The sequence below is a fragment of the Syngnathus leptorhynchus genome, chromosome 2 (genome assembly GCF_054491065.1).
Source record: "Syngnathus leptorhynchus isolate UIUO chromosome 2, UIUO_Slep, whole genome shotgun sequence".
Classification (NCBI taxonomy): domain Eukaryota; kingdom Metazoa; phylum Chordata; class Actinopteri; order Syngnathiformes; family Syngnathidae; genus Syngnathus; species Syngnathus leptorhynchus.
This window is the reverse complement of record NC_141196.1, coordinates 8605705-8630053: the sequence shown is the minus strand read 5'-3', so window position 1 is coordinate 8630053 and position 24349 is coordinate 8605705. Positions and strand designations below refer to the sequence as shown.

General features: G+C 40.8%; 1 protein-coding gene across 6 annotated transcripts in view; it reads right to left on the bottom strand.

Annotated features, from left to right (window-relative positions):
* Positions 1-24303, bottom strand: part of pdlim7 (PDZ and LIM domain 7) — a 27666-nt gene extending 3363 nt beyond the window's left edge. Inside the window, exons 1-13 of one of the 6 annotated variants that reach the window (XM_085904202.1) lie at positions 24153-24303; positions 20650-20748; positions 13219-13370; positions 10956-10983; positions 8182-8198; positions 6828-6866; positions 6388-6542; positions 5182-5218; positions 1905-1957; positions 1434-1677; positions 926-1106; positions 674-794; positions 8-123 (exon numbers count right to left, since the gene is read on the bottom strand). In XM_085904202.1, coding sequence (XP_085760328.1) covers positions 8-123; positions 674-794; positions 926-1106; positions 1434-1677; positions 1905-1957; positions 5182-5218; positions 6388-6542; positions 6828-6866; positions 8182-8198; positions 10956-10983; positions 13219-13370; positions 20650-20745 — 1239 coding nt within the window. In that variant the 5' untranslated portion in view covers positions 20746-20748; positions 24153-24303. The other 5 variants (XM_085904221.1, XM_085904211.1, XM_085904232.1 and 2 more) reach the window with 5 other exon arrangements.
* Positions 24304-24349: the final 46 nt, after the last annotated feature.

The following is a 24349-nucleotide window of genomic DNA, read 5'->3' as shown; positions in this document are numbered from 1 at the left end:
CACTCACAGCACAGACGAAGCACGTATCGTGCCAGCTGTAGCCCAGCGCCTCCAGGAAGCGATCCCCGGCGTCGATCTTAAAGTCACAGCCGTGACATTTGGTACCAAACATTTTCTCGTAATCTGAAAAAACAGAGATCTTAAAAACCGTGTTATGGAAAAATGTGACTTTTAATGTCTACTTCGGCTCCTGGTGGGAACCGAATAAATCTGGCCAAGCACCTGGCTGACCGGCATCCAGAGTTATACCAGCCGTTCGACACGTGAGGCACTACGTTAAATTCCTTCCAAAATAGAGTTGAATTAGTTTTGTTTCAAATTGGTATAATTTGACGGGGCGAGTAAAATAAGTAAAACCTTCAACAGCCCGAGCTTCCAATATGATCGACCTAAAAAAATGCTATTGTAAAAATTGCACTTGCAGCTTTCTTTTGTCTCACCCATTTGACTCAAATAGTAAAGATTTTTCTTTTCAGCGTGGCCCTTTCACATTGTGCTTTGATAAAGGGAATGTCATGTATTATCTCTCTACTTGGGAAGATAAATCAGAATGGAGTGTGCATTTGCCAGTGTGGTCACGTTTCCAGACATGCTACGAACAAATGAAACGCTCACGGCAACCCTTCCCATAGCGTCTGTCGACTTTGTTGCTTTAATGAGTGTGAGTTGTCACCTCTCTCGCAATAAGGCTCTCCCTCCTCCATGTAAAAGGCTTGATTCCTGATAGGAGTCTTGCAGGCTGCACACTTAAAACACTGAACGTGGTAGGTCATCTTCAGGGCATGCATGATTTCCTGATGAAACGAGAAAAGCTTGTAAATGTTTTATTTTCACCTCGGCTACAGCATGCATTTACATCCATTAAGTCCTGTTTAAAACAGCGGACGAACTCGGATGTTTACTCTCGTCAGAGTCATCCTCTTACCCCAGTGATCTTCTTTTTGCACTTTGCACAGTTGGGTGCGTAGCGGTTATCGTGGCACTTGGTACAGAAGACGGCACCTCTCTCCTCAAAGAAGCCCCCCTCCTCCAGGACAACCTTGCACTGTGAACACGTGAACTCCTCGGGGTGCCACGAGCGTCCCAGCGCAACTAGGTAGCGACCCCTGAAGAACACAACATGGCGCAGCAGTCACTTCAACTGGGTGGATATTTATCAAATAAACGTATAGCCATTGAGAGCAAATACATGCGTTAGTGAGCCTTTAACAATTCTATTGTTAAAAAAAAAAAAAAAAAAAAAAATTTGCCAGGTCTGATGTGTGTGAAAAATGTTAGTTTTCATGGCAAACAGCGTTCAATGAAGTAAAAACCTTTGTGTGTTTTCATTCAGTCACGTAAATTTTATGAAAGGAACATGATAAATCTATGTGCTTCACTTTTTGGAACGTTTACCCCGAGTTCAGATATTTATGCTTAGTTCAGATTCTCACCTGATGATTTTGTTGCAGGCGCCGCACACCGGGGTCCTCTCGCTGCTTTGGGGCGCCTGCTGCGCCGCCTGCAGGATGGAGCTGCGATTCTCCATCGGCGTGGGCTGAACTGGCTGCTGGTGGTGCGTCACCACCGTGCTCGTTTTGTCCGGACGAAAACGGTCGGCGAAATTAGGGTCGGTGACCCACGGAGGTCGCGAGGAAGGAGCAGAGACACCCGCGGCCGCTGATGCCGTCTTGGATCCTGCGTTTGGGGGGAAACAAGCAATTGGTGTAATTTGTTTTGGGTAAAGTAACTACAATACGCTGTGACTTCCTCCAAATTTGAAGTCGGGGGGGGTCGCTCTCCAGATGTCTGTTGACACTTGAATGCAGTTGTTGATCATTTATACATTAACATTTAATAAAAATGTATTAGCACATCCTACATGCTGCTTTAATGCATCAGCAGGAGCAGGAGGACAAACTCACCATCTGGTTTATTAGCTGTCTGGGCCTTGGCAGGTGATGGATTTGGCTCAACGCTGTAGAGAGAAAATGACTAATTAGAGGGGGGGGGGGGGAAAAAAAAAAAAAAAAAAAAAGTACATAGCTCGCAATAACAAAACATGTCATGTTTGTGTTGATAGCAACAGGCACGGTTGCCTCATATTACCTTTAGTGTGTATGACCTAAACATTAAGTATGAACAGTCCGATGGCTCAACATATTTATGGTATGTATACTTAAGGTACATCTACATAGTATGTCACACACCCACACACATGTATCATATTTATATTATTTATACATTATTTTCTGTATGTCATTCATATTACGTAGTAATATAGTATTTACATGTTTGAAACTATTATTTAATGTTCTCATGATAACATAATGCCCTTATATGGTTTAACATACACTTATTGACACACAAAAAAAATGGTATGTTAAAAATGAGAGCGTGACTACTTTGCGGATTTTCACATATCGCAGGTAGTCTTGGAACCAATTATCTGTGATAAACGAGGGATTACTGTATGTGAAGAATAACAGCAATATCTTTCAAACACTTCAAATGCTTTTCGTGACTCAAAGTTCACAAATGAGAAACTCATCAGATATGTTTTGTGCTGTTTTGTCAGATTTAGAATTCAGATGAATTTGGCTTCCAGCCCGCGTGTGCATAGCTGAGGAAATGAGGACTTGTTTCTGCTTCTAAAAGTTTTGTTACCCACAGCGAGCCCCACTATATTCAGAAAATGTTCAAATAAATCTTACAAAACAAGTTGTAAGTGAAGACAGCGTGCTCTGGAGATGCGTCATTCTGGGGGAAAATTGTAAAACATCGCCTTAAGCAACGATCGTGTTTACAACATCAACAGTGCCATCCGCAATCAGCCGTTGTGAGATGATGAAATTGCAGCTCAATTACAAAGAAAAGAATATGGCAAATGATTACCATGCATCAACTTTGCTCTTCAACCTCGATCGCCACCGGCATGGTGTCTCAGTGTGCCCGACAATTAATTGACGGATGTAACCAAAACGACACGGAATAAAAATGAATCCCTCTGCTATTGCAAGCACGTGACTAGTAGGTCTGTTGCCGGAATGGAAAGTAAATGGAACACAGCTAAGACGATATAGTCGAACTCGGGGTCAAATAAAAGAAAGCATCTGAAATGGGTTTGACTGGCTGACCCACAATCAGCTACCCTCCGCTCTCTCTCACTGAGCCCAATGAACGTCCGTTTCTTCCATCAGCAGACGAGCAGCGGCGGATCCTCTGAGCTGTGTTGTTGTTGTTTGCCTGCTCCTCACGCTACTGAAGCGTACAGGTGCATCCTCAACCGTGTCTATTCCCAGCTGGATTGGCCTGGAGCATGTTTTCTTGACATTTTCACCGCTTTCAACATAAGGGCCGAGGGGGGTTGCAGCTGCAAAGTAACAAGCCATGGACACCTTGACATTTGCAGTTCATTTTTTACACCTGTGATTTTCTCATTGAGCTCAGTTCTTCTTATTTTGGGGCCCGTCCCCAAAGGGAAGTGTTGACTCCAGCGCTGTTTGAATATACGGGAGAGAACAGAAAGGCTTTCTATTTTCTTTTTCCACAGAGAGAGACAATGTGCGTCATCTTCCAGGCAAAAAGTGATGTCGGTTGACAAACAACACTTTCCGAAATAGACCGCGTGTTTAAGGCCTGCTCCATTCCTTCTGCATATTTCTTTTCATACAAATACATTTCCGAAGTGGAATTGAGAAAATTGTAACAACAAGCCTTTTGTTCGTTCAATTACAACAGCATTGTTCTTTGTTGTTGTCAATGTTGAATTATACAAAGATCGTCGGCAGAAGGATCGAGTCAGTAATTCATGCCCTGCTGATGTTTGACAAAGGTAAAGTTGCCGCTACACTATCAAATAAACAGAATGAACTCTTTAACACACAAATGTGCAAATTCGGTGCGCTTTATGTATGAAAATGTAGCTTTGCAAAGATATCGTGCCTTATAATTTGGTGCACTTTACAGTCCCTGAATACAGTATTTTATTTAGGCGGTTAGCAAACACTTTCAACTGAACAAATTAAACGGATTTAAATCGATTTGGAACATTACCAGCTTTTATATTCCACTTCTTTATTTATGGCTTGAAAGTTAATGTTAGACTACAAGTTGCGGTTTCTTACCAAGATGTTGTTCGATGACGCATGTTCTTGCATGTTTGTTTGAGTTTTCATGAGTAATTGCACAAGTATTTTCTCAATGAGGCAATAAAAGTGAAGTGTGAACAGACGCCCTATCAAGTCAAGCCTGGACCAGGTGAGCTCACCGGGAGGCTGCACTCAACACCAACAAATGAGATGCAAAGATGTCAGTTTGCATAAAGAAAGATGGAAACTTGAAAGAAAGGCAAAACAAGAAATAAGAGAACTGCAAGATGATGTTTTTGTTAGATGTTTTGTATTTCTCATGACAGCAAAGAGGGGGGGGGGGGGGGGAGTCAGATACAGCTTTGTGGTTTTGTTCTTAATGTTTAGAGACACATACAAGACGAGATGATCAGAAATGAAAACTCAGTGAGAAGTAACAAGAGTGAATGTGGGAGTGAATCAAACAGGTACGCTACTTCCCACTCAAAGACCCCCCCCCCCCACAAGTTCCTCCCAGCTAGCTCAGTCAGATTGACTGATCTTCACACTTGGCTCAGTTTGCAACGCTCCACTTTAAACTTTATGCTGGCTAAGTTATGTCTAGTTATGCCCCCCCCCACCACCACCACCACCACTGACCACCCTGCCTGTGTCTTAAAGTTATCTGCCACCGATGGTTGGCTATCTTTGTCGTCTTTGTCGTCTTGGAGGTGCGGCTATGTCTAGCAAGCTCGGCTTGTCGTGTCGTTCAGGATTTGATATTTAGGGCGCGAGCCGACCTGTCGTGGTGACAATCTCTCAGGCGGGTATAGCGGGGGCTCTGAATCTCAGAGAGGAACTTTTCCCTGCTCGCAAGGAAGAGAGGAACAGATGGACAGAAGCAGATATCTCATATGAGAAGAAGTAAGAAGGAGACAAGATGGGTGAAATGTACAAATACACTAGATGGGCTGCAGATTTAATTCTCATGCACAATCAATTACAAATTGATGCTGTTGGTCCTATAAAAAAAAGTCAAAGTGAAAGCCTGCACACATGCAGAAAGGTGCCTACTAAACTAGTCTACAATTAAAGAAATGCTCAACCACTATGAACCACACCCAGGCTTTACCTGGCCCTCTTCATGGTTTCATCATCCGGGTCCTGCACTGCGAGATCCGGGAAACACACACACACACGCACTTTAGTAAAAGTGACACACACACACCTACTACTGGAAAAAAAAAAAAAAGGATGAGTCAATAGTAAATAGGATGCTGCTGTTCGTGGGAATTACTAGGTTCCTCATGTCAAGTCGGACTCCAGCGTTTGATATGATAGCTTGCATTGTGCTTAAGACTTGGGCCACTTAGATTGGGGTTGGCTATGTTTATAAAGAGCCCAAATCACGAGACTGTCACTCAGTGAGGTACAGAACTGCACCAAATTGTAATGGCCTGTCTCAATTGTGTCATGCATGAGTATATCTGTCTAAACAGTTGCTGTTTAACTATTACAATGACTACTGTGACAAAAATCATTAAAAGGACAAAGGTAGTGCTGTGCACACTTTCAATATCAATGCAACAATTAGCTAGACAATTTGCATGGAATGCGTTCAAAGTTAACCGGCCAGAAAGGCTTAATTCTTTCTATGGTGCCGGTCAAAGACAAAGCTTAGCCAACAGTGCAGAATGTAGGCAACTTAGTGCAAGTCTGAAAAGAACTCAGAGTGCACTCTACATCGATGAGAAACAAGAAGTCTACTTTACTTGTTTTATTACAAGCTTAGGTTCAAGAGAATGCAGGGTCCTTACACTCTCTAAAGGCAAATTGATGTACTGTGGGATTAAATGATCTTTCAAGGTTGTTCAGATCCTTAAGAATGTGGAAAAAAGATCTATTTTAGATTAGCTTTTAAAGAGACTGTTTTTTTTATGCTGTAAAGAAATAAAATCTTAATTTGGAAAAACAGACAAGATCACAATAATGTGTCTACAAATAGCGATAGACAGTGGAAGTTTACATTAAAAATAATTTCAAAACATTTTCAAAGTTTCAAGCATGATACCAAATATTGGAGTACTTGAGTATTTCAGTACTAGAGTATTTGACAGTAATATGGGGGATAATCCGAGAGTGACAATATCAAAAACGCAGTGTGCATAGCTGTTAATTGGCTCCCGTTTTCCAGGCATGGAACCAAATCTATTGTTCCGTTTTAGTTTGCTCTCACTGAGTGCCAACACAATCTACTCACAATATACTCAGTTAAACGCTCAAACGAGTAGTCCATCACTATTCAATGTAGACATGCCAGGCCTGCTCCCGGACTTACTGAAGTCAGTGCCAGTGAGCTGGGCCAGGATGCGGAAGGAGCGTGACTGGGTAGTACCAGTGCGAGGCTGCCAATCCTCGGTGTCCTGGATCAACCTCTTTTTGCTGCGGTCGTTGGGGATAAAACAGGGCTTGTTCTCCATCTTAACGTCGTGGCTAACATAAGCATAACCGGCGGCACACAGTCAGTGGACATCATTAAACAAACCCGTCAAAACTCCAAACAGCCTATTCACAAATACCACAAAATCAGGTCATCTTGAACCAAGGTCATCCATCCGGCACCGATCATGCGTCAACTCATAGGAATGTTGGGAATGTGGCCCAAAAGGCTTTTAATTCAAACGTATCTGACCCGACTAACTTCCTTCAATATAAATCTAGCCTGGTTTAAAGACACACTCACACTAAGAAAACAATTGGCATGCACAGGCCCCTTACTTGGATGACTGGCACATATCAAAGAAGTTAGGTTCAACCCTACAGAACAAACCAAAAAAAGGAAATTGATTAACAGTGGACAGATAGCAATGATGATGGCAGTAATATGGTGTTGAGAAACAATTCTCACACTCTCCGAGAGCGCATAAAAAGTATCATAGTGGGGAGAAAGTAGGAGACTGTCCAAAATGTTCATGAGTGATTCCCAAACTAGGCGCCGTGGGACCATACTGTGCCATGACAGATCATTATTGGGAAAATATCCAATTTCACTTCATTTCTCAAAAAATAAATATATTTTTGTACCTCTATCTAAGGCAATGGAGTAAAGGGACAACCTTAAACCTTAGTAACTACCCGCTGAAATGAAGACAACAGCACAAGTCATAGCTTCCCAGCCGTACACATGTACGTTAATCGGGAAGAGCGCTTCACTTTTAGTTTCAGTTTTCATACTTTGGGTGCCTTGGCTCACTAGAGGTTGGGAAACGCTGCAATGATGAATCAGCAGGGGGAAAAAACACAGGGATGTATGTATATATTCTTGGTGAAGACTGAAAATCTATAATAACTCAGTCAGCAATAGCATTAGGGACACCTACACAATTCTAATGAGTTCCAGTAAAATTACTTCTGCCATTTCAAAGGATTATAGAGATTAGAAGATTAGTTTGGTTGCTACACTGTTGAAGAAACATTATTTTATCAATATGCTCATTATTGTAGTTGCCCTGAAAAAGTTGTATTACAAACGTTTAAAAAAATAAACAAAAAAAATCTGCAATGAAATCAGTCTTACAAAAGCATTTACGAGCATGGGAATTAGAAGCATAATGTAAAAAATAATGGAGGGTAAAGTTGTAATTTTGTAAAATAATGCTGTAATTTAATAAAGAGACATTAAGGGAATCTAGTTGGGTTCAGACTGCTGCATTTGTTAGTGTGAGAATTTTCGACACTTAAAACGCTCATAATATGCTATGAAAACTTTTTTCTTATTATACATTGCATACATTACAACATTATTCTCAGAACATTATGACTATTACGAATTTAGTCTCATAAGAATGTGATATTTTTTCTGTTTTACTATTTAGTTTCTTTTTCATCATATCACACTTGGTATTGCACAATACTGAGCACAATCTTAATATTTCATCAAACAGCAAAAATAGCCACATGAATAAACATATTTTTGAAAGTAATACCTCTGTGACAGCATCAAAACTAAGCAATTTTTATATTTGAAACGGCAGAAGTTTTGTATTGGATGTCATGCATAACTAATATTGTGGCCAATGTGTATATGTCATGATTTTAAACAAGGAAGAGAGAAAGAAGAAAATGCACTAACTTTTCAAGAATCTCCATCTGCACAGTCAAGAGAAATGAGGAAAAAACAAAAAGAGAAAAGAAATTGTTGTCAGAGTGGCATTTTGAGGGAGTGGGGTAAAAGCGAGCTTGTGCACAACCACAACCATCATCAGAAAGCGAGCAAACATGCAAAGAGTTAAGCAGAGGCATGCTTTTATTGTCAGTGCGCTCTGTGAGAGAAAGACGGCATTGTGCGGCTGTCAGGCCTACCTATTGTTACACTGAGCCTTAATGATTTGGCACAAAAACATTCGTCATTCCGATCCACTCGGCCACGTAGGCAAATGCTTTTCCAGAGTTATGTAAATGGCTTTGGCGCTGGCCCAAACACAGGATTTCTGCAGTGCCGCAGTCACTCTCATGTTGTCATCTTGTGCTGTGATTCTGTCTGGAACAGCAACTGAGTGCTCGATACACAAAGTGAACATGTTTGAATAACAGGACGGTTCGAGTTTAGGCAGATCCGGTGACGTCTTCATCAAAACTAGTCACGTTGTTATCGTTATGCGCCAATGCCGCAGGAATGCAATTCCGCCACACTTCAACTATGAGGAGCAATCCAGTGAGACAGACTACTTAAATAATCCAGCACCAAGGTTCTAAAGTGGTGTACGGCTGCTAACACGGAGCGTCACGGCACATCTGCCACTGGTGGCTGAAGTCGCATTACTATGACCCAAATTATTGCAACTAGTCAGGGGTCACCAAGGACACGCTGTCATGACTTGTAGCCTTGTTCTACATCATTAAAAATTAAAGGGACATTGTGTAGAATGTTTTAATTTCATTTTAAAACCCCACTATACATTTCAATAATGTGCAAATCAAATTGTATGTTCTATGACATAAATGTACATGTTTTTTGTATAATTCTAGGTCTAGTAATTGCACATTAAACTTAGGCTGTTCATTCTATTACTTCACAACTAGATGGCAAAAACTCTACACACTGTCCCTTTAAGGGTGGCCATGAAAAGTGATTCACCGACTGCCGAGAAGCATTGTGATTGTGTGGAGCTGATTGATGATTAATTTCATCTTGAAGCAGTACAGGCAAAATGAGACCACTACTTAGCTGCAGTAACTAACATCAACAACAGTTGATAGTGGTGTAAAGAAGATCATCGTCTACACAGCCCTGGATGAACTTCTCTTGGCAGTATTATTCTACTTGATACAACACTGACATTGTAAAAGGAGTTCAGAACACACAAAAAGGTTCACCCATCTCATCATTGATGAATGAGATTCATCCATCTCATCATTGATTGATTGATTGATTGATTGATGAGTTAATTTGGTCCACAGTAGCAAAAAACTATAGTTAAATGTATTCCTATTAAGGACATGACTGGATCAAGTGCCTTTCTAATATTTCGACTAGGCTGCGGTTTTATTGGGTGATATAATTTCAGTTGGCCCCAAGTTATTTAGTACATATCCATAAGTATTGTTTATGACTTTAAATTTTTTTTAGAGAAAGTACTAAAACAGCCTGACAAAAAGCAAACTTTTGATAATGTCACACTGGAGTTGAGATTTATGTGAAGAGAGGATACATAAAAGTGTTTTATGTTACATTTCTTTACCAATTCCTGGAAATAAGTTCCATGTAAAGCCAAGACAGGGAAAACCTAACTGAGATACAAGTTGCCTTGGATCAAAGTCTGCAGCAATTGGGTGCGAGGTTAGAGGGGAAAAAAAAAAAAGTACTTGATGTACATATCGTGGTCATTTTGCCGAGAACTGCAAGGTGGTTAGTTGTTTACTGCACCTACCCGTTCTGTGGTTGCAGCACACCGGTGCGGCCCTGAGAGCGAGGCGTATTAAGTTTAGGTGAGTAGGCCACGGGCTTTATGACAGGTCCTGCACTAGCGCCCCCTGCTGAGAAAGGCCTCGCCATCTTGTTAATGGTGGTGCTCGGGGCAAAGGAGTACGTTGGCAGTACGCTAGCCTTGGCGCGTGGGTCCTACGTAGTGGTGAGAGAGGAAGACAATGCAGCACAGCACACAACATGCAGTTAGACGTTTGAGGCACACAAAAATGTCATTTCTTTGACTGAACTTTAATTGAAGCCTCATAGCTTCTCCACACAAATGACTGACTGACACAAAGCCTGCAGCCGTTTTCCTGCACAACGATTACGTGCTCAAGAGCCATGCAGTTTATTTGTGTAGTACAAATGATACAATGAAAGTGTTCAACATGAGAAATTGTCACACATAAAATAGATTTTGCAATTACTGTTCTACACAAACTGAAAAGGAGAGCCGCTAAAACGCAGCATTGACTTTGTGGTATCACGTCCCAGCTGCTGCTGCTCTAATAACAGAGAACAGCACAAGGTAGTTCACGACACCACTGTGCTTTTCAAACTGCAATCAGCAAGCCAAGTGGCTCTTAAGAGACGTGACAGCAAAACTAAATGTGTCACAGTCACTTTCAGTCTGGTATCGGGGAGTAATGTAAGGCATTGCGCAACAAATAAAAGACAGGAAATTCCAAAGCATCATTTACGCCGCTCCGTCCGGCGAAGTGATTCAGTCGCGCGCTGATGCTTTGCTAATGTGCAGCCTCTGGACGCTGTCAGAACCTGACAGGTGACTCGGGCGAAACACATTAGTTTAAAGCCAAAGTGACACCAGGTCAAATGTGAGCAACAATTACAGAAAGTCTCAATCAAGGCTGTTTAGTATGTAACAAAGTGCTTTTGCACATGTGGTGAGTGGAAACGACAGACGAATAAAGGCTTACCTTCTGCTCGCTGTCGACTTTAACATTTCTGTGGAGAAACCATGGGAACATAAATTAGGTCCAACTTCCGTGCAGTGCGCCAACACGAAACACATCAATTGTGTTCATTGTGAAAAGAAATACAACGAAATTATGACACAAAGTTTTTAAATTGAATATATAATGACAAAGTCAAAATGATTCATGTTATGATGATAATAACATATACTATAATGACTAAATAGACCAACAGGCGTGGGTGGGTATCAAGAGTGCGGTGATTAATCGATAACTAATCAATAGTCAAATTTTGATAATCAATTCATTGTTTAAAGACCTGGTTTAACTACTTAAAACTGTCGAAATTCCCAGAATTTCAGGCTCTCAAAAGTAGATATGATTTGATTCCTGTAATCCTCCATTAAATCCATTAAACAACTTCTGATACAATACCAATATTGCATCCTAGCGCACGCTCCAATACCAAGGTCGATATCAGCAGGAGTGATACATAGATGTTTTTATTTATTTTCTATTATAAAATGTTAAACATTGCTGTCCACATCATCACCCACTCAACTTAAATGCTCCACAAGTTTGAACTTTAACCTTGCATATTTCTGCCTTGCCTTCACCAAGTGGAGTGCCAAAGTTCATCCAAACCTCTTATCTCACACCAAAGCACCACTGACACAAAGCTTTAAAAGGTTACAATAAGAATCAACTTGCATGTTGCAACATTGTCTGGGGCTGCAAATGCAAACAATGGCTTCTTCCTGTAGGAAGGAGGGATGAATAACCGCTTATGTTAGGCCTGTCCAAGCCCTGATTAGAAGGTGCTAAAGACTGGATGACAGCAGATACAGTGAGCAGCCAGCAGAGCATAGCCACATGTCGACAAATCAACGTGAGGTTCACCATGCTGGAGCACGCTGGCTGTCCCAGAACTGAACCAAAGTTTGATGAGCCACGCGTTGTTTGTGGAAAAAATGTGTCATTGCTGTCTTGAGATTTTTATTCAACACAGGTGAGGAAAATATGTGGAGATGATTTGTGTTTTTTAGGGGGAATGACTGCTTGAGTCGAGTTTGACCCATGAGACTCAACAAAAGGAGTTTGAGCTCCATGAGATCATTTGACATCATTTCACGAATCAATTAATTGTTTAGCTCATGGAAAACTCAGATGTTTTTAAAATGAGACAAACACTGATACAAGTATATAATTTTCACAATCATACTGGGTTCACTGTTACACATAGATACGATACAAACTAACAGCAGTGCGATTTTATTTGAATCCATTCATGAAAAGATATTCTGACCCTCAAAGGGATTTGTTCAATTTTTGCTGTTGATTCTATGGGGGAATAGCTTCTATGTTTGAATTGTATGCACGAGCGTGGAAGACTGAAACTATTTGAAGTTGTGGCTCCGCTATCTAGAAAATCAAAGGGAATCATAGTGAAAGATTTGTCAGTACATAGCAGCCCCAGTGTGTTGGCAGGCAAACCCAAAGAGAGATTTGGAGGAGGAGGTGAGGGGTGGGGGGCAGAGCAACAGCTGTGATCACAGCTTCTGAACTTTTAGGGGATCACAAAATCTAAATGAGTCTCCTGACAGTACGCCAGCTCATGTTTATGACTTGACAAGTCAATACTTTCTCATTTTATGCAAACCTCAAAACACTCTGTTTTCCTTTGGGTGGTCTTGTGTTTTTCCCTTTTTAATTAAGCACCCCTTGAATCTTTTTTTTTTTTTTTTTTGCTTGGCACTCTGAAGACATACTCTATCAGTCAGTAATTCTTGGCAGAATCTAGATGGGCAATTCTTAAGTGCTGCTCGTATGAAGGTCAAATACTTTTCATTAAAGCGACTGAAAACAAAAACATTTTCTGGCTCGGGCTCTTCAACAAAGTGCATTAATCGATATACTGTGTACCTTTACTAATCAGGACTCAGTGGGACAACTGCCACTGCATGCACTTGGCGATGACTTGCAAACTGCAACCCATCTTTCAACATATTGTTAAATGAATACCTCTCTATTAATTGCAATTCAAACCAAACACTTATCTTTGTAAAGCAACATGTTGGGTCTACCTTTGACTGATCTATGGGTTTAATGTTGCAATTGGTAAGTTTATCTTACATATTACTACACATTTTAAGGGCATAGTGATATTCAGAAGAGTATTAAGTGGATATGAATGTGTAGTGGTGAGTGAGTTGTGCTATGCACTTGATCTTAATTCCTTGTTGCATCTCTTTGCAAAATGACTTGCCTGTTAAGAGTGAGAGTGAGTGATTTTGATGCTGCTCTGATCTTGTTTTGGGCCTCCACATGGGTCAAGTCCTCAGCATTGAGGTCATCAATAGAGATGACCGAGTCTCCGACCCCGACACCAGCCTGAGCTGCCTTCCCACCTGGGGTCAGCTGGAAGAGAGAATAGAGGATATAAAAGGTTTTGAGGAATGTCAACATCACATATTTAACCTAGACTAAGGGTTACTATACGTACGTACGTTCACTTCACTCCAATAGTAAACGGCATTGTGTGACTTTAGATTTGAAGTCCATGACTCAGTGAAATCCATTAATATTGTACAAAGTGTATATTTTACAGAAAAATAAAAAAAACGCTACAAAAGCCCTGCTGTTTTGCTTGTGACATCCCCCCCACGGTCCTGTCTTGAATACTCCTGTGTTCACAGACATATTTTCATTTTTAAAAGAAAATAAGCCTGCTGCTCGGAAGAAAAAAATCTACATCCAGATCCAAGCATCTCAATGAGCGTTTTGATTTTCATCTGAAAATAGCAAGCACAACCCCTAAATTACAAACCATTATCTCATTTCTTTATGACAGGCTCAACGTGGGGGAATGCCAAAAACAAAAAGTATGAATCCAAAAGTCATGTTGGGCTGACAGTGATTTCCTGGTTGCTAATGACACCTAATAAGCAACTCAGGGAGTGTGTATGTACAGTCAGACAAGGCAGGAGCGATATTTCTTTCACTCAGCACAATGAGGGGAAAAGGCCACGGTGATGTCATCAGTCATCCCATGATTCAGCGCAGATGTGACAACCGATGATGAAAGCAGACCTTGAAAGCCTCAGACAGCCACCACATGCCTCGTGTGATGGCATAATTTACTGGAACAGCCATGTCGTTATTTCCATGCAGACAGGTAAGTCTCTGACCAGTTTCACTGACAAAATGGTGACATCATCCTCTCGGGGCAGACGTTTTGTCAACGAGGTCTCGTTACAAACAGGAGGAAAAGACACAATCTATAATCCTGGCCTGCCTGCCGTCTCCACTAAAACGGCGGATACAAAGGGGAGAGACGTCAAATCAGGTTTAGTAAGGCCCCTGTCAGCTCGGCCGTGTGGCTTAATGAAACACGATCCCTGTGTCAAATGCACTGATAAGTGAAGTACAAAGTGGCATCAGATAAGAGAGCCTGCACCAGGATTTAAGGCAAAACCCCATTAGGATTACTCGCCGGTGTCACGGATCCCTGCAGATGTTGGCTCATCGGGAGCTCAGAGGACTCAGCAGTTCAATCAATAGTTTTCTGCCATGTTCAGCTAAGCTATCACCCTCGCTGCTTTGATTCTGCACATTAAACATAAACACTTGTGCGAGCAAAGAGGTAATGCCGTCAGTAAACCCATGACAGCTCCACAGTGCGCCCCGCAAAGACTGCCTGACTTAAATCAAAGCATGTTAAGGCTAAAAATAAGAAGGAATGCTTTCCTCTGAGGCAATTCTTCTTTTACGGTGAAGTTAAAACGTCACTTTAATTGCCTTTGATTGGCCTCGTCTGGAAGTCATGAGCTAGACTAAAAAAAGAAGAAACTGCTTGTCGAGTTTTGAATAAAACTTTTAGGAATCGTCTATGGCAAAGAAATAACAATGACTGACAGTTGTAACATATTCTGAAAGGAGGTGCCATTTTTTGAAGCACTGAGGTTCCCTGCTGACAGACACAGTCTGGCCTCCCCGTTTACTGCCACAATAGCTTGTAAAAGTAATTTGATGTCGATTAAATCATTAGCAACATATTCTGTAAGCCCTGGTCGGAATTGTTACAGATGCAAACCTCTTGACTGAACCCATAAAAACTCCCCGCATCAAAACCACATTAGTGCAATTTTCCCTCAATAGCTCGTGCATTCCTGAGCACCTATTAGATTGCAATGTGCTGGTACCACCTGCATAATGCCAAGAGAGCAAGTACAGGTACGTTTTGTATTATTTTGCCTTGTAAGGATACAGCTCAATTTGTACTAACAGGGCATGTTGTCTTTATTGTTGTGGTTACAGCAGTCTGGAACTGCACTGCACTATGCTGTGCTGAGAAGTGCTTGTAAAAGTCACATTTGTGCTACATATGATCTCATTGCATCACCTAATATTGTGCCCAATGAATGTATAATATGCCTAAAATAAGTAGCAACTGGCCCAAAAAGCATAACAGTCTAGAGTGGATATTTGGAATATTACACGTAAAAATAAAAAAATAAATAGCTGTACATTTCAAAAGATTCACGTTTATCATCTTGTTTTTCATATTGGTTATTTTCGTTAACGGTAAGGACAGTGTCAGTGACACAGAAGGGTCAATTATTTATTTCATTTGTTTATTTGACAGTGGCAGGGTACATCAATGAACATTTCTGTAGATGCACCAGAATTAGCCAAGGGGCTAATTTTCATCTGTAGTCCCCTGAGGCAAGGTGTGTAAAGTGTCTTGCCAAAGGACACAACAACACGTGGCACGGACAGAGATGGGTTCGAATTGCCAACCCTCTGGTTTCTGCCTTACTGCCTGAGCCACAGCTGCCACACATTTGTATCAACAATTTTGAAAATAAAAAAAAAAGAAATTTGGGATCCATGACAGTAAATGTCATGATTTTCAAGATTAAATTCAGTGTAGCATATCTTTACTGATTATTGATCAAATATTATTGGCCCAGTTATTTTATCATTTTATTTGTGCTCAGATTATATTGTCATAAAAGCTGATATTCAAAATATTAACAAACATGTTAAAATTTCAAATGTCACTAACTAAAAAGTTGCCGGACTAGAGTTTGGTCGGTTGCTGAGCTAATAAAATATTGACGCTGTAAAGTCAGCAAAGGTTGTTTTCATATATGGCGGAATCAGTGATGGACACAGACACTTGTGCTGCTGGCTCAGGTTTAGAATGCAGCTGTTCCCCCACTTGAGAAGGCAGCACCTAAAGTTGCTGTCCTCAGGGCTTTGGTTGGTTGGGGAGGTGGGGGCGGGCGGAAACACTATCTCCCCAGCAGTTTGTAAATATGGCGAAGGACAGCGGAAACCATGTTTCAGAATGTAACTTGCACTTGGACAGTGGCTCACGAGATGCGAGGAACTTGAATAACGATGCAAGCGTGACGCATGCATGGCCGATCCGCCGTGTTGAAATTAGCGGAGCGACATATGCACAACCAATGCCATAACGATCAAGTAGCTGCTCGCGTCAAATAAATGACGTTATTATTGTAAGGCTTTTATTCAAGGATCATTTTTGCCTTTCAGAAGAGCAAGGTGTTTTGCAAAGAGATCAAGTTTCAAGGCCTCGGGAGCCTTTCCAGGCGTAAGGTCTTCAACACGCGATTCAAGTGCTTCTGTTGACAGATGCTGAAAACTATCCTTTGGCTTGTTCTTTCCACACTGCACTTTTATTTGCAACTGTAGGTATATTGGCCGGGTAACTTGGCCCCTGCTCATTTTTATTATTTCCACAGCTATTTGGGGGGGCCGAGAGGCTGCCTGTCCTGACATCACTCACACAGCGCAGCTGATACAAATCCATAAATAGTCCTCTGAGAAAGGAGTAACCAAACCTTTCAGTACAAGACCGCATTGCGCAGTGGAAACACCTCGCACTAACTCACCTTAAAACACCGCTGCACCGCTCACAACGCAATCAAATTCACAGTCAACTTTGTTACAGGAGACGCACCCCCCGTGAAGGTAGTGAAATATTCATTCAGCCCTCCAACAGGGCTGCTTTTGCACAAGTGTACAAGAGAGGCTTTAAGGCTACTGATCCAAAAACAGATGCTTGACATGTCAGACACCAAATCAAAGTGAAAGAATCCAGACACATCCAGCTGCGCAAGTGAGACATGCGACATGTCCTTACTGGCATGACATCATCTGTAATTTTCTCCAGACGTGTGATTTCCGATGACGGGACATGTGTTCACTGATAAACCAAAAAAAACAACAACAAAAAAACAGATGGTGCGCAGCAGGATGCAAATCATTTTATCAAAATGTTTATACAACTACACTGGTTAAATATCTAGGGCAGAAACTCCCGAGGCATTGCCCCCAACTGTGACTTGACTTGGACAGAATTTCATATTAAATTATACAATTTTCATATTATGCTTCTTTATTGGATAATTTTCTGGATAGCAATAAAGTGGAGGATGCGCTGTATGTAAGTAACTTCACCAAATGTCCATTTTCTTAAGGTCAAATCAAATTGAGAGGTAACTCGACATATGCTATTTAAGAAAAGCGCTTCAGAAACCAATCAGATTATGGTCATCAGTTCAGACATTGACCAGATGGTTTATTTTAGAGGGGTTTTTTTTGTGGAGTTTTCTCCACAAATTCATCTGGTAAGGGTTCCACAAAAACTGGATAGAAAATGATCACATTCATCAGCAGCCACAATGGTATTGACGATTATGTCAGAATTTTTGTGAAGGTAGCTGCTTTGCGAAATTGTTTCACAAAAACCTTTAGTGACTACACATTACCAAGAGAAAACAATAGCTACCTCCCAAAATCTTGAAACATCACCAAATCAAACTACGATACAAATATGTCAGCTTGAGACAATGATAGCTTTTTTGCCATTGAGAATCACTAAGCTACCCGGGAATAGAGAAAGCCCTCTTGTGTTCATTTTCTAACAATTTATGCCATCCTCGTGAACCAGCACAAAGGCTGCTAACAACAAGCTGATGGCCAAACACAAACATGACCCTCAACTAATATTTTTTTCACTTTATCAGTTAGCGACTGAGTGCTACTGCTTTCCTGATACCAATTGCTTTGGCCACAGGATCGCATTCTAAAGTGGCAAATTCACTTCCAGGGTCTGTAAACGAATGGTGTGTGATGGTGATTTGAACAGCTCTAGGAGAAAACTGTTAAATGGGTCAAAATAACATTTAAATGACATCATGGTGAGTTCACTGTGTATCCTGCCTCCCGCCTTGAGTCAGATGGGTTAGACTTGAGTTTCCCTGTAACCCTCACCAGGATTAGGCGATATATTAAATGATAAATGGAATGATCTCATTTTGGCTTAGACACTCACAGGAAATCGACATTGCTTATTTGAGGAGTTTACAGGGAAATAGTTGTGAAATGATACTGAAATACCGTCGAACCTACATCATAAATAAATCTTTACTGGAAACTGCTTTCACTCATATTTAAATAATGAGGCCAAGAACAAAAAAGTGCTGAGAGGAACTCAAAGGGTGTAGTGAGAAGACGACTCGGGTGTAAAGAAAAAACAATTTAAGAAGGGAGAGGAAGGTTGTTGTTTTTTTTTTTTTTTTTAGCTTTTCCTCTCTCCTTTGTTTTTTTCTTTTAGTGTTTGAGTAGGAAGCACAAGCGCATTGTGTTGCTTTGTATTGTTTAAGGTGAGGAGTCAACTTGGTCCCAAGCTGTTAAAGTGCAATGGAACCTCCATTAATAAGAACAAAATAAAAGGTCACACAACCAAGTATTTTTCTTTTTCCTGACAAAGATTAATGTGCACCATATTCTTCTCTTATTGTGTGACACGGAGCTAATATTTATGGTCTAATAATGCAGTTTGTTTGTTTTTTTCTTTCAATTCTATTGTCAAAGAAAGTTTCGACCAATGAAGAATGATGAACTAATGAGTTGTTATTATTTTAATATATGCCTTGAAATGATGGCTGGACTTAAACAATTCATGTTTGTTGTTTAAATCATTCAATATAGTAATTTTACATTATGGAAAGCTGTCAACCGTCAATCATTAATCAGTCAGACGTGTAGAAATGAGGAAAATATGAACTGCTATTGTGCAGAATATGTGTTCCAATATGGTAAAAAATGAGTGTGGGAGACGTATTGAATACAAAAAAGGAGGCAGGGATTGTCTACTGGCAGCGCGACGGGGTGGATGCAAGAAAAATGTAAGGAATGCTGAGAAAGCATAGTATCCCGGGCTCACTAACAAGAGGGGGAAGGACAGCAAGGCGGCACACAAAAACCATGGAAACCTCCAAGTTTACTCCATAACGTATAGAGTAGCGTGGCATTATCAAAACAAGGGCCCATCACACTACAACACAAGCAAACTAAGCATACAAGTTATCTGTGCAGTCACAAATTGCCATCTCACCTTTACTGCAACAACAACATTTCAACTCATTGATCTGTCGGAGCTGACACTTTCAATCATTTTCGGCATTTTGCAGAGCCTTCGGTCCAGTCACTCCGCGTCTGCTTCATTGTTTTCTCTTTCTGAACTCCCTGTCTGGCTTCAAATACTCATCTCAGAAGCACAAATGTTGACACCACCCGCTTGAATTCATCCAACTTGAATTCAGTGCCAGAAGAAGACTTGGTAAAGGCGTTACCATCCTTCGTCCACGTCGAGTGATTCACTGTCCACTCGAGGAGAGCAAACCAGGGAGGAAATGAGAGAAACCATGTCACCACTTTATAACTCCTGAGCCAGAGGCCCTGGAAAACTACTGGCTAACAAAGATAACTACTGATGACTCACACTTTTTAGAACATCTACAAGCCTGCAGGTGATTGCTCGCGCTTTTCTGCACTGAAATTACTTTAAGCGTCCCTACATCTTTGTTTGAATGCGGACAAATCATCTTTCTCATTGGTTTAGCAAGAAGCGAATCAATCTTGTCATGAGTCCGGGGAAAGATGGTGTTTCTGATAGTGATGCCAACCAGCAAGCGGAGCAGATTGGAAACGTGTCCCGACGAGACTGATGACGTTCCACCTCAATGGCATCCCACTTACAAAATAGTGTGACTCATGCAATGGAGCATTGTGTGTGTCCCTTCACAAGCACTCGGCTTTCTGGCAACCACTCAGAAATTGGGAGCGCAAGCAAGCTGTTGTGCACTTATAAGGCCTGGAAAGTGGCTGCTGTGCTCTTCGATAGTACAGTATTAGCAAGACGCTCACTCAAGAGGAGCTTGCAAACGAATGACAGCATGTTCTTGTGACGACTGAAAACAAACAATAGTCATCCTCCGATCAAAATAACACCCGCTGCATGCCAAATATTCACGCTTTATATAAGAGGAGAGTAAATAGAAAAATGGGAAGTGCTTCTTTTGTCAACAAAGGAGCTGGCATACTGCCACAGTGCTAGTGTTAACAAGAACAGTGTCAACAAACAGTTGAAATGATTGATTTGGGTCGGGTCGGCACAGATAACGCTCTTGAGAGTACACCCTGATAAACGTGCAGCAGTTACGCCACTACATACAGTATAGTATAGTATATGGTAGATAGTGGTGAGCTAAGACTTTAGCACATGACTGTAGACGATAATGTGGTTTTTAGCACACGACGGGCCAGACATTACGAAGAATCTCATTGAAATAAGAATGCGAATACTTCCAAAAATTCTTACCCTTGACACAGTGAGGGGCATGCTGAAGTCTTTCCCACCCTGCAGCCTGAAGCCCCATGGCGCTGGGCCGCTGAGGGTTACAGAGTACACGTTCATAGCCTTTGGGAAAGACAAAGAAGCAAAAATACTTATTGAGGCCTCCGAGGTTTTGTGTTCTTTGGTGCTGTGCATTTTATTTCACAGCAAAGATGGGCACTTCCTTGGTTGACTACGGGACCAAGTGAAAGTCAGATGGGTTGTTAATTTTCTATATCATTTTAAAAAGAGTAAAGCTCGTAACTCCTGTTCCGTACCAGATGTGCATTGAGCAGATTAATATCAGATGAAGAGTGTCCCATAGCATCGACTTTCGTTCAATCGACAACTAATCGATGACCAAAATAATCGACAAGTATTTTGATGATTAAATTGTCATTTAGAGCTACTATTTAACCTAAATTGTCTAAAACCTCTGCCTCTCAATGATAATGATAATGATTTATCTCGTCCTTCAGGAAAACAGACTGACATCTTTTGTGTTTAATCAAAGTCAAACATTTATGTTCTTGACACAAATTCTGATGATATTGTAGAATTTGGCAACATGACCTCAGTTGTTTACATAGCATACCATATACGATATTAGAGCAGCCCCTGCGCAGACAGACCATTAGCTGGCTGTCCCTTTTACCAAGACCTGAGGTGAACATTCTCATATTGAGCGTGATATTACAAATTGCCACCAGACACACCATCATCATAAATCGACTGCATAAAAAGAACAGCGGTGACATTCAACAATAAGCTCCAATTTCAATATAACGTGGAGTGGAGGGCAAACACATTTCATTGAAAGATAACCCGCGTAATAATCGTGAAACACTGGGCCGCTTGCAAAGTGAAAACTCTTTTTGACATTTAGAAATGGTTCACATAATCTGCCTCGCCGTTATTAGACAAGAACAGCTGTGTCAAAACTAGTCCCGGACATTGGCTGACATGCTACTAAATAACTAACGCAATTTGGAGAGCGCAACTTGAGACGCAGGGCTGCGTCACTTGCCGCCGGCTTACAGCTGCACGACTAACCTCACCTCTGTACCTGGCTCTTTGTCGCATTAAGTCACCCGGACGGCACTACTGGACCTACCTTGTCCTCACGGGCCGGCCCGTAGCCCAAAACTGGGAGAAAGCTATAGAGAATCGCAAAAGCTCGGGCAAGTGAGCAGAACCTCAATCTTGCTGGCAAAGCCTACCCCCTAAACTTTGTAGCTGCAACTCACTCGGCAGAGGCTATATAAGGAATGTAAAACTACACCAAACTATTTCAGCCCAACACCCACATGAGTCACAGGGAGGGAAAAGCAAGGGGGGGGGGGGGTTAGAATGAACTGCCACTAAATTCTAACAAATGACTGCTAGGTTTAGCAAAGTGGAAATTTTTTTCTCAAAAGGTCTGTGTGCTGTGGAGAAGCCAAAGAGATACAAGCGAAGAGAGGGCAAGGGAATATAACATTCCTTCTGGACAACGACATAAGGCACACTGCAACCAAACCGGCAATTATGACATGACATCGAGCCTTTAAAGCAACAGATGGACTCACTTGGAGAGGAATCATAAACTAAATCCAAAGGGGAATTGTAAATATATAAGAGAAGTATTTTTGCTTAGAGCTGCAGTTACCAACCACAAAAATTAGGTTCACTGCGAGAGCCGTTATTTGGCTTTATTGGTGGCTAATTCCAATACTGTGATTCCTCAAATTGTGGCCTAGGTTCTAATAAGCTGCACTGCCCATGTGGATAAATGAACATACTCCTTGTTTCCCTTGGAGAAAAAAAAAACCAACATCCTCCAGGTGCATGCATTTATCTTTAGTATGTCTCATGCAACACGCGCATACCGCGAGCAAAACAGACTTTGTAAAGCTAACGTTTTCAGCGCATAACATTTGGAAGCAAAATATGCTAGTGATTTATCCATTTTCTATATACTAGCTTCCATATTTACCATTATTAGTTTATATTTTTCGAAATCTAATCATACCAAAGACCAAAAATAAAGCTACAATGTATCAGGAGTTATAGTTAGTTTGGTATTCCTGATAGCAAAAAACAAAAGAAAAAAAACATCCGCATCAACCCTGATATTTTATTTTTCACAAAGAGAATATTTGCTGCAACAAATCACGAGTCACAATATACACTTTGAGTTTAGGGCTGTAGTCATAGAAATTTTGCAAACATGTAATTCCATTTTCGCATCAGCCTTTACTTTGTGACGGGCTGTTGCCAGCTGGCCCAAGTCATGTCTTCTGTGGAATTAACATTTGTAATTTAATGGAAGTTTAATTCCTCCATTCAAACGGAGTCAAGTAAGCTAAATTTCAGGTTTTACTATAATACTAATGTATCGATAACCTTGTCTGTTTTTTTTTTAAAACCATGAATGTTGATTATGTAAATCGAAGTAGCGCCACATGAAATGATGTTGATTAAATGTTGATTTTGCAAACGAAGGTATTGCTACCTTAAGCTCCCGTAGAAGACAGCAAATGGCGTCGGAGAAAAAAGTTAAACAAAAGAACCTCGTTAGCTGACTAAAATAAATATTTGACTTTTTCTTGTATTGTTACAATTTTAATCTCAAAATACAAAATATCTAACACGTCAACAATTTTTTGGTAGAAATGCAAATACATTCTTTAGGATTGACCTTTGCGTTGATTTGGCCCTTGATTTTTCTCTAGCATAACAGGCTTTCAAAATAATATAACAACAATCATATAATATGCAATATAGTGATATATTAGTAGTGGTATTTATGAAATAAGCATTAAGTTCAGAATCAGGGTAATTTCTCTTTTTAACTTATATGGCATGTTAAAATCCTTATGCAAACAAATATAATAATAATAATAATAATAATAATACATACCTTAAAAGCTGATATGTCAAAAAAGTCTTCTTTTTTTAATCGACGTCAAAAAGCTCAAAATAAATTTAGAGATACACAATGCCATCTCTGATTCAAAAATGCTATTAACCAGTGTCTGTTTCTCAATAACATACAGGTTAATTCACATAAAATTCTAATTTTAACATTTGACCTCTTCAGTATACTTTTCTCGTCAAAATACACAACATTATCAATAAAGTTTTCTGTTTTAGTGTTTGTAACCCATGTCAATAAGCATTTACTCACCGCAACTACACAAACTTTGACTTTTACTGGGAGGGCAATGACGACATCTCAAGGTTTAGTACCACTAGAGTTGCTTTCCAAGTGAATAATTGCCAAATTGTGAAGAGAATCCTATTTTGATCAAGTAAAATACTTCAACAAACGCGCTTGTGACAAAGTTGCCACTGACTAAGGTGGTTTTCGGAAGGTAAGTGGCTGCACAAAAAGTTGTCGAGAAAGACAACCAAGTGCAAAACTACATGCAGAGAACAGTCGGTTCAAAGCCCTACGACAGAGAAGAAAACCAAAAAGAATTCCTAGTTTGTCTTAACTTCCTTACCTCGAATTCCTCTGTGTGTTTACCAGGAGCAGACGACAAGATAGCGCCCGTAAAAAGCTGCCCGACAGCGTCAGACTTCCTCTAGGCGGATGCGAGGAAGCCGCCGTGGAAGTCTCATTGGCTGTTGTCTTTACAGTACGCCAAGACGTCAGAGGTCACATGGCCCGCTACCGGGACTCGCTCTCCGGGTGGGACCA